Genomic DNA, 11148 nt, shown 5'->3' on the forward strand with positions numbered 1-11148 from the left:
TGTACATATCATATTGGAACTATATAAGGGTTTGCACTGCAATACAGTATAAGATCAGTATTCAGTACTAAAATAAAACATTTCTTTTATTGATTCTCATGAAATGATTGAAACTTGATCAGTGTAAAGCAAGCCTGAATAGTACTTAATAAATTATTAACTGAGTTTTTTGGTGGTGTATTTGGGTTTAGTGTTATTTAAGTGTTTTTTTATATGACTATTTGATAATCAGTGACCAGTTATCATTACGCAAATAAGTTAAAGCTGTTTCTGCATAGTTAGCAATTTTATTATATAGATTTTGCATCATAATATTCCCACATTCAAGTGAGAAGCAATATAGATATATAAAATTGGTATATAAAATTGCCATCTTTTACATGCTAGTTATTTTCTTTAATCAGGTGATGTTGAGGAGGCAGAGCCTGTTTTTGAGGAGGCTAAGGAGGAAGAGGAGGAGGTGGGGGAAGAAGGAAAGGAGTCCGGTAGGTGCTCACCTCTAAATTAGCATTAAGAAATCATTAGCATTAGGTAATGTTAATATGACTCATAATTCAAGAGGCAGAGATGATTCTTATTCTAAATGTGGCTCGCTGACTCATTCTGACCTTTCCTCTCAAGGTCTCTCACAAGTACTCTGCTATAGGAATGTTATAGTGATGTAAAGGTTATAGGAATGGTAAATGTGCATTACAATACTTTTGTGAACAAGATATTTTTATGATGCACAAGGTCACATGATATTTAGCTTAGCTAATGTGAGCTTAAAAATGTACCAGTACAGCTGTGCTGCTTAAAATATATAAAGAAAATATTCAGTATTTTTTAAACACTTACTAAATTATAGTATTTAAATAGGAAGAAGAAGGTAGGTATGAGATGTTAATGCTAAGTGAATTGCTACTGTGAGTAATAATAGAGGGTGGTTCATGCTGCAGGTTGTGTTGTAATTTATCATAGTATCAGTAAAAGGTTTTGCAACTTTCATGACATCGCCTGTTGTAGCAGGTTCTGGCAGCGATACAGTGCAGCGGATCCTGGATGTGCTGAAGTTCCTGTGGGTGCTGTGCTTGGCCATGGTAGACAGCTTCACACTGTGGCTCAACCTGCTCACCAAGCAGTACGTGGACACATCAACTGTCCTGTGTGAGGAGCGCTACCTGCTCATCCACAACATCAGCCAGGTCAGACATGACACATCTGCACACTTGTGGTCATCTCATCCACACACACACGCAGTGGGATGAAATTTTGATGCTTTTGGATCATTGTACAACAGGAAACACAATATAGTGGCACAAAAGGCATGTACTTACAGTGCATTGGTTATGAAACTGTGGGCTGTCATGGCTGAACATATATATATTATAGAACTTTACCTTTATGGCATGAAATACTGTGTGTGTTGTGTAGAGGCCTGCAAGCGAACCCACAGATGACCAGCTGTCTGAGGCCAGTGAAAGCATCACTTTGGACACGTGTCTAGATGAGACTGATACAGACCTTCTTAACATCAGCCATACTGCCAGGTGGGTCTCGTCTACACTACACCTCACCCTGTTACTCCTAATAGAATTCAGGTGAAGTTTTCAAGCCCAGACAGAAATACAAATAGGATATTACAATGTGCGTGTATACAGTCCCCTCCAAAAGTATTGGAACAGGAAGGCCAATTCTTTTGTTTTTGCTATACACTGAAGACATTTGGGTTTGAGATCAGAAGATGAATGTGAGACATTCAGCTTTCATTTCCTGATATTTACGTCTAGATGTGTTAAACAACTTAGAACACCTTTGGTGAAAGACCACCCAATTTTTAGTTGAGCAAATGTATAGGAACAGATAGTCTTAACACTTTATATTTGGTTCCATATACCTTGCTTGCAATAACTGCATCAAGCTAACCCACTGACATCACCAAATTGTTGCATTCTTCTTTTCTTTTTCAATTCTTATACCACAGCTTCTTTCAGTTATTGTTTGTTTTGGAGGTTTCTCCCTTCAGTCTCCTCTTCAGGAGGTGAAATGCATGCTCAGTTGGATTAAGGTCGGGTGATTGACTTGGCCAGTCTAAAACCTTCCATTATGTTCCCAGATGAAGTCCTTTGTTGTGTTGGCAGTGTGTTGTTCGAATATTTATGATCACAAAATATGAAAAATTGGTGGGTTCAAACAAAAGGTGCCATGTTCTAAGTTGTTTAAACCAAGTGTATAACAAAAACAGTTGACCTGTGTGTTTTATATATATATATATATATATATATATATATATATATATATATATATATATATATATATATGTATATATACACACTATACTTAACACAAGAACACACAAGCAAACCTTGCACATTTTTGTTTTTTGTAATTCTATGTTTTGCCATGTTTTTGATATTTCAGTCAGATTGGATGTTATCTTCTCCTCTCTCTGTAGTGCTGATGAGCTGGATGACATCCTTGAGTCTGAGGATCCACGAGCCCACAGCAGCATGACACTGTGCTCCCAGCCCACTATAGAGCTGGAGTCAGAAACACACTACCTACGACACCAACGGAAATCCAGAACAGCCAGTGAACTGCTCGCAGACAGGTGGGATTCTGAGCACACCCCCACCCATACACTTTAAACACTACAGGAAACTGTATTTAAAAAAAAAAAAGCAATTCTCAGCTGTAATTTTCCAATTTTTTAACCTACAAGATATTTTGAGCTGTTGTCTATCCCTGCCAGAGTTTTAGAGTGCAATAGCAGCATTTTAAACCACAAAGAAAATTGAAAAACTTAAACTAATAATACAGAATTGTATGCATATTTATGACCTGTGTGTGTGTTCTGTTCCAGGCCTTATGCTATTGAGGAGCTGGTACAGAGTCGAGAGTTTTACGCCTCCCTGAACCGACCGCTTAAACTCATCTTTGCCCTGTGTAACGTCGTGGCTGCGCACTCGGAGCTGGTGTGCTACTTCATCATCGTGCTGAACAATGTGGTCACGGCCTCCGTCATATCACTGGTGCTGCCCGTTCTCATCTTCCTGTGGGCCATGCTGTCAGTGCCACGGCCCTCTAAGAGGTTCTGGATGACTGCCATAGTTTATACAGAGGTGGGGAGCACACAGAGAGGATCAAGCTCTATTGTGCTGCACTGTGCTGTGTTGTAAACAGATCAGTAGATTTGAAAATGTTTTATCAGCACAATCAGTGGAGGGTTGTTTTTTTGGCCAGTCTGGACTCAATGCTCAATTCATCCACATATTCTACATGTATAGTAAATCATCAGAGGTCATTAAATAATACCAATAGTACTGAGTCAATAAATTAACCAGTTTCTGTGTAATAAATAAAAACTGATTCGAGGATCCTTCATTCCCACAAATCTTTTGTTGTGAAGGAAAGGTGATTTTATCATTTTCCTATGATTTAGAACATCTCAGCATATAATAAATTTTTGCTCTGGATGAGAATAACTAAGATGTAGTTTCTTTCTATCCCTCTCTTTGGACGAAGATCATGGTGGTGGTCAAGTATCTGTTCCAGTTTGGCTTTTTCCCCTGGAACAGTGAATACGAGATGAAACTAAACGAGAACAAGCCCTACTTTCCTCCACGGATCCTCGGCCTGGAGAAAACTGACAACTACATCCGTTATGACCTGCTACAGCTGCTGGCCCTTTTCTTCCACCGCTCTCTGCTCCAGGTAACCCAAGCCCTTCCCACTGTCCAACATGCGGTGTGTAGCTCTCATCTCGGGAACTGTACAGTCTTGTATTTGGGTGACCATGTTAGTTCAGAGTGTCTGTGTCTTTCCTTATCAGCGCTATGGGCTGTGGGACCAGGAGGGTCCTCTGGAGGAGAAGAGCACAGAGGAGAAAAAAGAGAAAGCTGAAGAGCCGATAGAGGACGAAGCCGCAGTGCCTGATGAGGCTGAGCCTGAGACAGACATAAAGACAGAAACCCAGACTGAGCCTGAGGAGACCCAAACTGCAGAAATAACACCTGAACCTGAAGAGCCCAAGAAAAAAGGAGGACTTCTGCGCTTCCGCAAAAAGAAATCCCCAGACAAAGGTAATGTAAAGAAGTAAACTTCAGAAATCTCACTGACTACATTTGGGAGAAAACAAGGGAAAACAGTATACATGTAATTTTAGGATGCTCTGTTGCTTTAGCACACTTTGAAGTTGTATGTGCTACTTCATAAAGAATATAAAGTAGTCTTTTATCTATCCCAGATGCCACAGCAAAAGAAACCAAGAAGAAGAAGAAGGCCAAGGGCCAGCGCAGAAAGGAAGCCAGTAAAAAGCTAAAGGCTTTTGGAGAAAAACTCAAAGGCTTTTTCATCTCTGTGTAAGTAAAAATCTTGTTCATTTACTTTCTATTTATTGGCCCAGTTAAGATGCTGCTTTAAAATGACTGCATGTTTAATAATGTAAAACCCTTATGAATATAGTGTATCGACTTCCCTCTCTCTTTCTTTTTTTTTTTCTTTCTCTTTTTCAGAGTGAGGAATACTTATAAGCCAACACAGACATTCATCCACAACATCCTGCATACTGAGTACCGAGCTGCCACTGATGTCTACGCTCTGATGTTTCTCACTGATGTGGTGGACTTCATCGTCATTGTGTTTGGCTTCTGGGCTTTTGGAGTGAGTATGAATGTATTTCCAGTGTTTATACACTGTATTCTTACTGATCACTTTGATAAGAACACATGTATACTTGCTCATTCATACAATTATCCAGCCAATCATGTGGCAACAGCACAACGCATAAAATCATGCAGATGCAGGTCAAGAGCTTCAGCTACTGTTCATATTAAACATCAGAATAGGGAAAAATGGCATCTCAGGCACTTTGACTGCATCATGGTTGCATCATTGATGCCAGATGGGCTGCTTTGAGTATTTCAGAAATTGCTGATTGGGATTTTCACACAAAAATCTCTAAAAAGTCTGTAGAGGTTACACAGAATGGGGCAAAAACAACCAGTGTATGACAGTTCTGATGGCAGGAATATTTTGGTTAGTTTGGTTCGAGCTGACAGGAATGCTGCGAAACTCAAATAAACACTCTTTACAACCATGGTGAGCAGAAAAGCATCTCAAAATGCACAACACGCTAAACCTTGAGGTGGATGGGCTTCCGCACCAGGTTCTACTCCCGTCAGCGAACGAACAAGAGTCTGAGGCTAAAGTGAGCACAGGCTCACTGCAACTGGTTAGTTGAAAATTAGAAAAAGACCAGGCAATGTTTTCAAGTGCCCAGTTTCGGTTTGACCTGTATCCGCATCATATTATGCATTGTGCTGCTGCGGTGTGATTGGCTGACTGGATAATTCCATGATTGAGCAGGTGTACTGCCCAGTGAGTATATAATCTGAGTCACATGATTTGTTAGATTTGTTAAAACAGTGTCAGCATGTCACAGGATAAAGAAGCTTCAATATGTTGTCGTCTTTGCTGGTTTTTATTTGCTCCAGTTCATACAAGGACTGTCCTGATAATGCATCGGGAATTGCACTAGGTCTCATCCCAGGCAAAGTGTTAACGATACCCATAATACTCTCAAAACGTCTATCGTAAAGTGTCATTTATTACAGTATTGATGTGCTGCAGTATAAATTTATCACCAACCTTTAATAGGGATTTTCTTTCTTACAACTTTCCATAAGCCTTTAGAGAAAGGTTTTAGCACTTGTACAACTCCAAATGTTTTCTTTTTTGCTTTTTTATTTTGCCCTGAGAACAGCATAGAACAGCCAAAAAAAAGCAAGCAAAAACAGTGTGAAGTGTGATGAGCAGCAGTGTGATGAGCAGGTGAGGGCTTAAGCGTGTGATTTCTGTCCCAGAAACATTCGGCTGCTGCAGACATCGCCACCACACTTTCAGATGACCAGGTCCCTGAAGCTTTCCTCGTCATGCTCCTCATCCAGTTCAGCACCATGGTGATCGACCGGGCTCTCTACCTGCGCAAGGCAGTGCTCGGAAAACTCATCTTCCAGGTCATCCTAGTGCTGGGCATCCACATCTGGATGTTCTTCATCCTGCCTGCAGTCACTGAGAGGTAAGGGGTTGAGTTATAACTTATTTGCTGCATGTTAGTGTGTATTGACTGTCACTAGTGAAGGTGCTAGGGATTAAAATAATCTAAAATAGCAGATAACTGTGACCCCAAATGGCATGTGAAAACACTTCATTTGGGTCACAATTATCTGCTATAAATCAGAGAGATTTTAGTTAAAGAGCTAATATGTAAGTGTTTATTAAGACAGATAGGACAGATGTTAGGACAGATATTCTCAAATGTCTGTTTCTGCTTACATGTTTAATTAATAATGATGTCATAAATGAAACCAAACATGTTTTCTCTTACACTTGCCTAAGAGCAATTACTTTAGAAATTCAAGTGAGGTTTGATGGATTGCCGAGAATAATTGATCAAGGGTAAAATTTGTGAAAACATTTCAAGAGAACTTGTGTGATCTGATGCAATTTCCTTTTCAAATCAGTCCAAAAGTGAATAATGAAGCTATTTAAATGTATAAATGTAAACAGGATGAAATGAAACACTTAATATTTGGAAAAGAAAGCCTCAGAAGAAACACTGCACATTTTCTCTTTAATGAAAATTTTACTCTTCAAAATATCTCTTTGCTAAGCTTAAAAAAAGAAAGAAGCTACTTCTCTTTCCTCTTCATCTATGCAGGATGTTCAGCCAGAATTTTGTGGCCCAGCTCTGGTACTTTGTCAAGTGCATCTACTTCACTCTGTCTGCATATCAGATCCGCTGTGGCTACCCCACTCGCATCCTTGGAAACTTCCTCACTAAGAAGTACAACCACCTCAACCTCTTTCTTTTCCAAGGGTGAGATTTTGCATAATTGTAACTGTATTTTTTCCACCTGTCAAAGAGGCTGCCAGGAGCTATAGAGCTTAACAGCTGTTGCAGCTGCATTGATAATGTTCAGCTAGTCTTCGAGCACATATTCCATTTCAGCTTCTAGCAGGCAATCAGATCATTTTACAGAGCAAATGTGCCACGGCCAGCAATTTAATTGGGCAGATAAAAAAGATAACAGTGACCCATATGATATAATATATGAAAGGATATGATATGATTATAAGTTGACTAAATACAGTTGGTCTGTAATTAGGTTTTAAAGTCAATAATATAAAGTAGTGACCGAAGTCTGTATATTATTTAGAAATGCTCCAACAAGAAGTAATGCCATTTCCTTTTTCTGCACAATTACTTAATAATGTCTTGATGATTATTATTAAGGTATTTTGCTAAAATATTTATATTGTATGCCTCTGTGTGACTCCATGTTGCTCCCAGTTTCCGCTTGGTTCCCTTCCTGGTGGAACTTCGGGCCGTAATGGACTGGGTCTGGACCGACACCACTCTGTCTCTCTCTAACTGGATGTGTGTGGAGGACATTTATGCCAACATCTTCATCATAAAGTGCAGTCGAGAGACTGAGAAGGTATGGAGGCACATCAAAGTTTGTGTTTTGATTAGGGTTCTGCTCATCCTAGCTGGTTCACTTAATTATCCTGTTAAAGGAGCTGACAGGAACATAAATGCTTAGTTTGTGTGTTTGTCTGTGTAAGAGTATGATTGTACCATCTGGCCACATCATGTGCAACTAAGCTATAGCAAAAACAGAGAGAGTCACAACTAAACCTGTTGGTGCCATTGTTTCACTATCTTTGATCCAACAGCATAACCGCACCAGTCTTTTAAGCCATCACATAATTAACACTTTATTTTAAAAACGGACTTATAGGAGCAGGACATACTATAAATGTGCTTTTATTGGAGACACATGACAGATTGATATCAAATCAAAATATTGTTGTATAATTGTGCTTTCTTTCCAGAAATATCCTCAACCAAAGGGCCAGAAAAAGAAGAAGATAGTGAAGTATGGAATGGGTGGGATCATCATCTTTTTCCTCATCTGTATCATCTGGTTCCCACTACTCTTCATCTCCTTGGTCAGATCAGTTGTGGGTGTGGTCAATCATCCTGTGGATGTAACTGTGACATTCAAGTTGGGAGGTTATGAGGTAATGAAGTCAAAACATCATTAAAAGGAATTCATTAAAGTCTATCAAACACTAACACCCTGACACCCACCAACACACACCAACCTTTTTCTGCAAACAATTTCAAATGTTCAGTAATGAGCACAACGTTCTTCCACAAACAAACCTTAATGTTTATCAACACACTCCCGTATTCTCCAGCAAACAAACCCTAACGTTCATCAACACACCCAACATTCTCCAGCAAACAAACCCTAACGTTTATCAACACGCCCCAACATTCTCCAGCAAACAAACCCTAACATTCATCAACACACCCAACATTCTCCAGCAAACAAACCCTAACATTCAACACACCCCAACATTCTCCAGCAAACAAACCCTAACATTCAACACACCCCAACATTCTCCAGCAAACAAACCCTAACGTTTATCAACACACCCAACATTCTCCAGCAAACAAACCCTAACGTTTATCAACACACCCAACATTCTCCAGCAAACAAACCCTAACGTTTATCAACACACCCCAACATTCTCCAGCAAACAAACCCTAACATTCATCAACACACCCAACATTCTCCAGCAAACAAACCCTAACATTCAACACACCCCAACATTCTCCAGCAAACAAACCCTAACATTCAACACACCCAACATTCTCCAGCAAACAAACCCTAACATTCATCAACACACCCCAACATTCTCCAGCAAACAAACCCTAACATTCATCAACACACCCCAACATTCTCCAGCAAACAAACCCTAACATTCATCAACACACCCAACATTCTCCAGCAAACAAACCCTAACATTCATCAACACACCCAACATTCTCCAGCAAACAAACCCTAACAGATATCATTCTCCAGCAAACAAACCCTAACGGATATCATTGTCCAGCAAACAAACCCTAACCTTTATCATTCTCTAGCAAACAAAATTTAAAGTTTATGAACACACCCCAACATTCTGTAACAAGCCCTATCATTCACCTACACACATGGCAACATTTTGCAATATATAAATCCTAATGTTTATGAACACATCTCAACTTTTTCCAACGAACCCTAATGCTCACCAACACACACTAACATTCTGCAATAAACAAACAAACAAAAAAAACTAACATTCAAGGACACACATTAAAATTCTCTCTAGCAAATAAACCCTAATGTTCAACAGCACACCACCAACATTCTGCAACTAACGCCAGCATACGTATATAGTTAATGAACACTGATATGGTTCTGGTTCTGGATACTTTGGGTGTTAATCATCCATTAAGTAAACTGAAAAATCTGCCTATCTCTCCAGCCCCTGTTTACCATGAGTGTGCAGCAGCAGTCTATAAAGCCTTTCACTGAAAAGGATTATGACCGATTAACAGAGCATTTTGGAAATAACGCAGTGAGTGTTGTACTTCTTCTATTCTCTGTATAACCCATGACTGGACACTGTTTAACTGTTTAATAATTTTACATCCAATTGCAACTCGTGTGTTTCACACAGGTGGCCATGCAGTTCATAACGCTGTACAGCTACGAAGACATCGTAACAGCCAACATTGATGGCAGTTCAGGCTCGGTGTGGAGAATCAGCCCTCCCAGCAGACAGGAAGTGATTAAGGAGCTGCTGAACAGCCAGGCAAACATGACACTGCGGCTGGCCTGGAACTTTCAAAGGTCAGCGAGAGCACTACAGCTACCTTATAGCATAGATGCTTCAGTATATATACCGTTATTTGACTTTGTGTCTGCCTTTGCCTGTGTTAAAGGGACTTGGGGAAGGGTGGAACAGTGGAAAACACTTATGACAAGCACTCCATTAGTTTGGAACGTGGAGACCCTGTGAGAGCAGACCTAGCCGCACTGCTGCTGGGAAATCGCACGGAGCCAGTGTAAGTGTTGACGGAATGATTAGCCAGCTACATGTTTGTTTGTGCTTGCAGTATTTTTAATTCATTATTCTTAATTCATATACGGTTCTTTGTCTCTCCCCTATTAGTCGAGTGCCTCACATGTTCCCCAACTACATTAGAGCCCCAAATGGAGCTGAGGCCAAGCCTGTCAGCCAGCTGTATGAGAGTAAGTTAATTGTGCTTACAGGAAGACAAATACAACAGAACAAATACTAATACTGCTAATGAAAAAAGAGGATAGGGTCAGTTTTGTTCTTATTAAGTAGATGCTTTTTACAAGTAAAATAGATGTATGGATGGATTGTTGTGTTTTTAGGGTAGAAGATGTATGGGTGGATGGAGAAAAAGCGTCTAGGATAGATAAAGTCTGCTTGGATGGATGGAGAGAATGATGGATGGTTTGGTGGATGGCTAGATGAATAGAGGCTTTTTAGATAGACAATATGATTAGATAGATGGATAAATGTTTTTGGATAGATGGATAAAAGCATTTAGGATAAAGTGTGCTTGGATAGATGAGTGGTTGCTTTGGATGGATGGATGAGTGGTTGGTTTGGATGGATGGATGAGTGGTTGGTTTAGTGGATGGGTAGATGAATGGATGCTTTTAGATAGCTAAAGTTTGTTTAAATGGTAGGATGGATAGAATGATGGATGAATGTGTGGTTATCACCAGTGAATGTGATTTTAAAAGCTCTATAATCAGTGAAAATATAATAGTGGATTGATGGCATAGCTGACAGCGGTGCTATTGTGACAGTATTGTGAGAAGATGATGACAGGAGAGTAGAGCTTCCTAAAATTTTTTGATTTATTGCACAGTTCCAAGTGTTTATGAAACATGTCCCCTCTACACTTCCTTCACTCTTATCCACATTACCATTCTAAGCTAAAGTACATTATGAGCTGCTTGGACCATGTGCTGATGCTGCTGCTGTTTTGTGCTAGGAGACGAGGAGGGCTATCAGGACGTGACGCTCTCTCTAATGAGGGATGGCTCCCTGAACGGCACCGGGGCTCAGGAGTGGTGGGACATCAGCATTGCAGACTGTGATGCGTCTGCAGGGGCCTGTGGGGTTTTACCCATGGTCATCTTTAATGACAAAGTGAGCCCGCCCAGTCTGGGCTTCCTGGCTGGATACGGGTAAGGAGCATTAGTGTGCAATGAAGTAAGACGACAC

At 40.1% G+C, this 11148-nt stretch overlaps 1 protein-coding gene across 2 annotated transcripts in view; it reads left to right on the forward strand.

Annotated features, from left to right (window-relative positions):
• Nucleotides 1-11148, forward strand: part of piezo1 (piezo-type mechanosensitive ion channel component 1) — a 113721-nt gene that overhangs the window by 100036 nt on the left and 2537 nt on the right. Inside the window, exons 33-50 of one of the 2 annotated variants that reach the window (XM_026946741.3) lie at nucleotides 405-485; nucleotides 1006-1184; nucleotides 1414-1529; nucleotides 2435-2590; nucleotides 2843-3101; nucleotides 3505-3693; nucleotides 3812-4061; nucleotides 4226-4340; nucleotides 4494-4641; nucleotides 5844-6058; nucleotides 6701-6859; nucleotides 7334-7481; nucleotides 7879-8067; nucleotides 9364-9456; nucleotides 9559-9731; nucleotides 9824-9946; nucleotides 10054-10133; nucleotides 10916-11111. In XM_026946741.3, coding sequence (XP_026802542.3) covers nucleotides 405-485; nucleotides 1006-1184; nucleotides 1414-1529; nucleotides 2435-2590; nucleotides 2843-3101; nucleotides 3505-3693; nucleotides 3812-4061; nucleotides 4226-4340; nucleotides 4494-4641; nucleotides 5844-6058; nucleotides 6701-6859; nucleotides 7334-7481; nucleotides 7879-8067; nucleotides 9364-9456; nucleotides 9559-9731; nucleotides 9824-9946; nucleotides 10054-10133; nucleotides 10916-11111 — 2869 coding nt within the window. The remainder of the gene's footprint in view (nucleotides 1-404; nucleotides 486-1005; nucleotides 1185-1413; nucleotides 1530-2434; nucleotides 2591-2842; nucleotides 3102-3504; nucleotides 3694-3811; nucleotides 4062-4225; nucleotides 4341-4493; nucleotides 4642-5843; nucleotides 6059-6700; nucleotides 6860-7333; nucleotides 7482-7878; nucleotides 8068-9363; nucleotides 9457-9558; nucleotides 9732-9823; nucleotides 9947-10053; nucleotides 10134-10915; nucleotides 11112-11148) is intronic. The other variant, XM_026946742.3, reaches the window with a different exon arrangement.

Source organism: Pangasianodon hypophthalmus, chromosome 25, assembly GCF_027358585.1.
Source record: "Pangasianodon hypophthalmus isolate fPanHyp1 chromosome 25, fPanHyp1.pri, whole genome shotgun sequence".
NCBI classification, from domain to species: Eukaryota; Metazoa; Chordata; class Actinopteri; order Siluriformes; family Pangasiidae; genus Pangasianodon; species Pangasianodon hypophthalmus.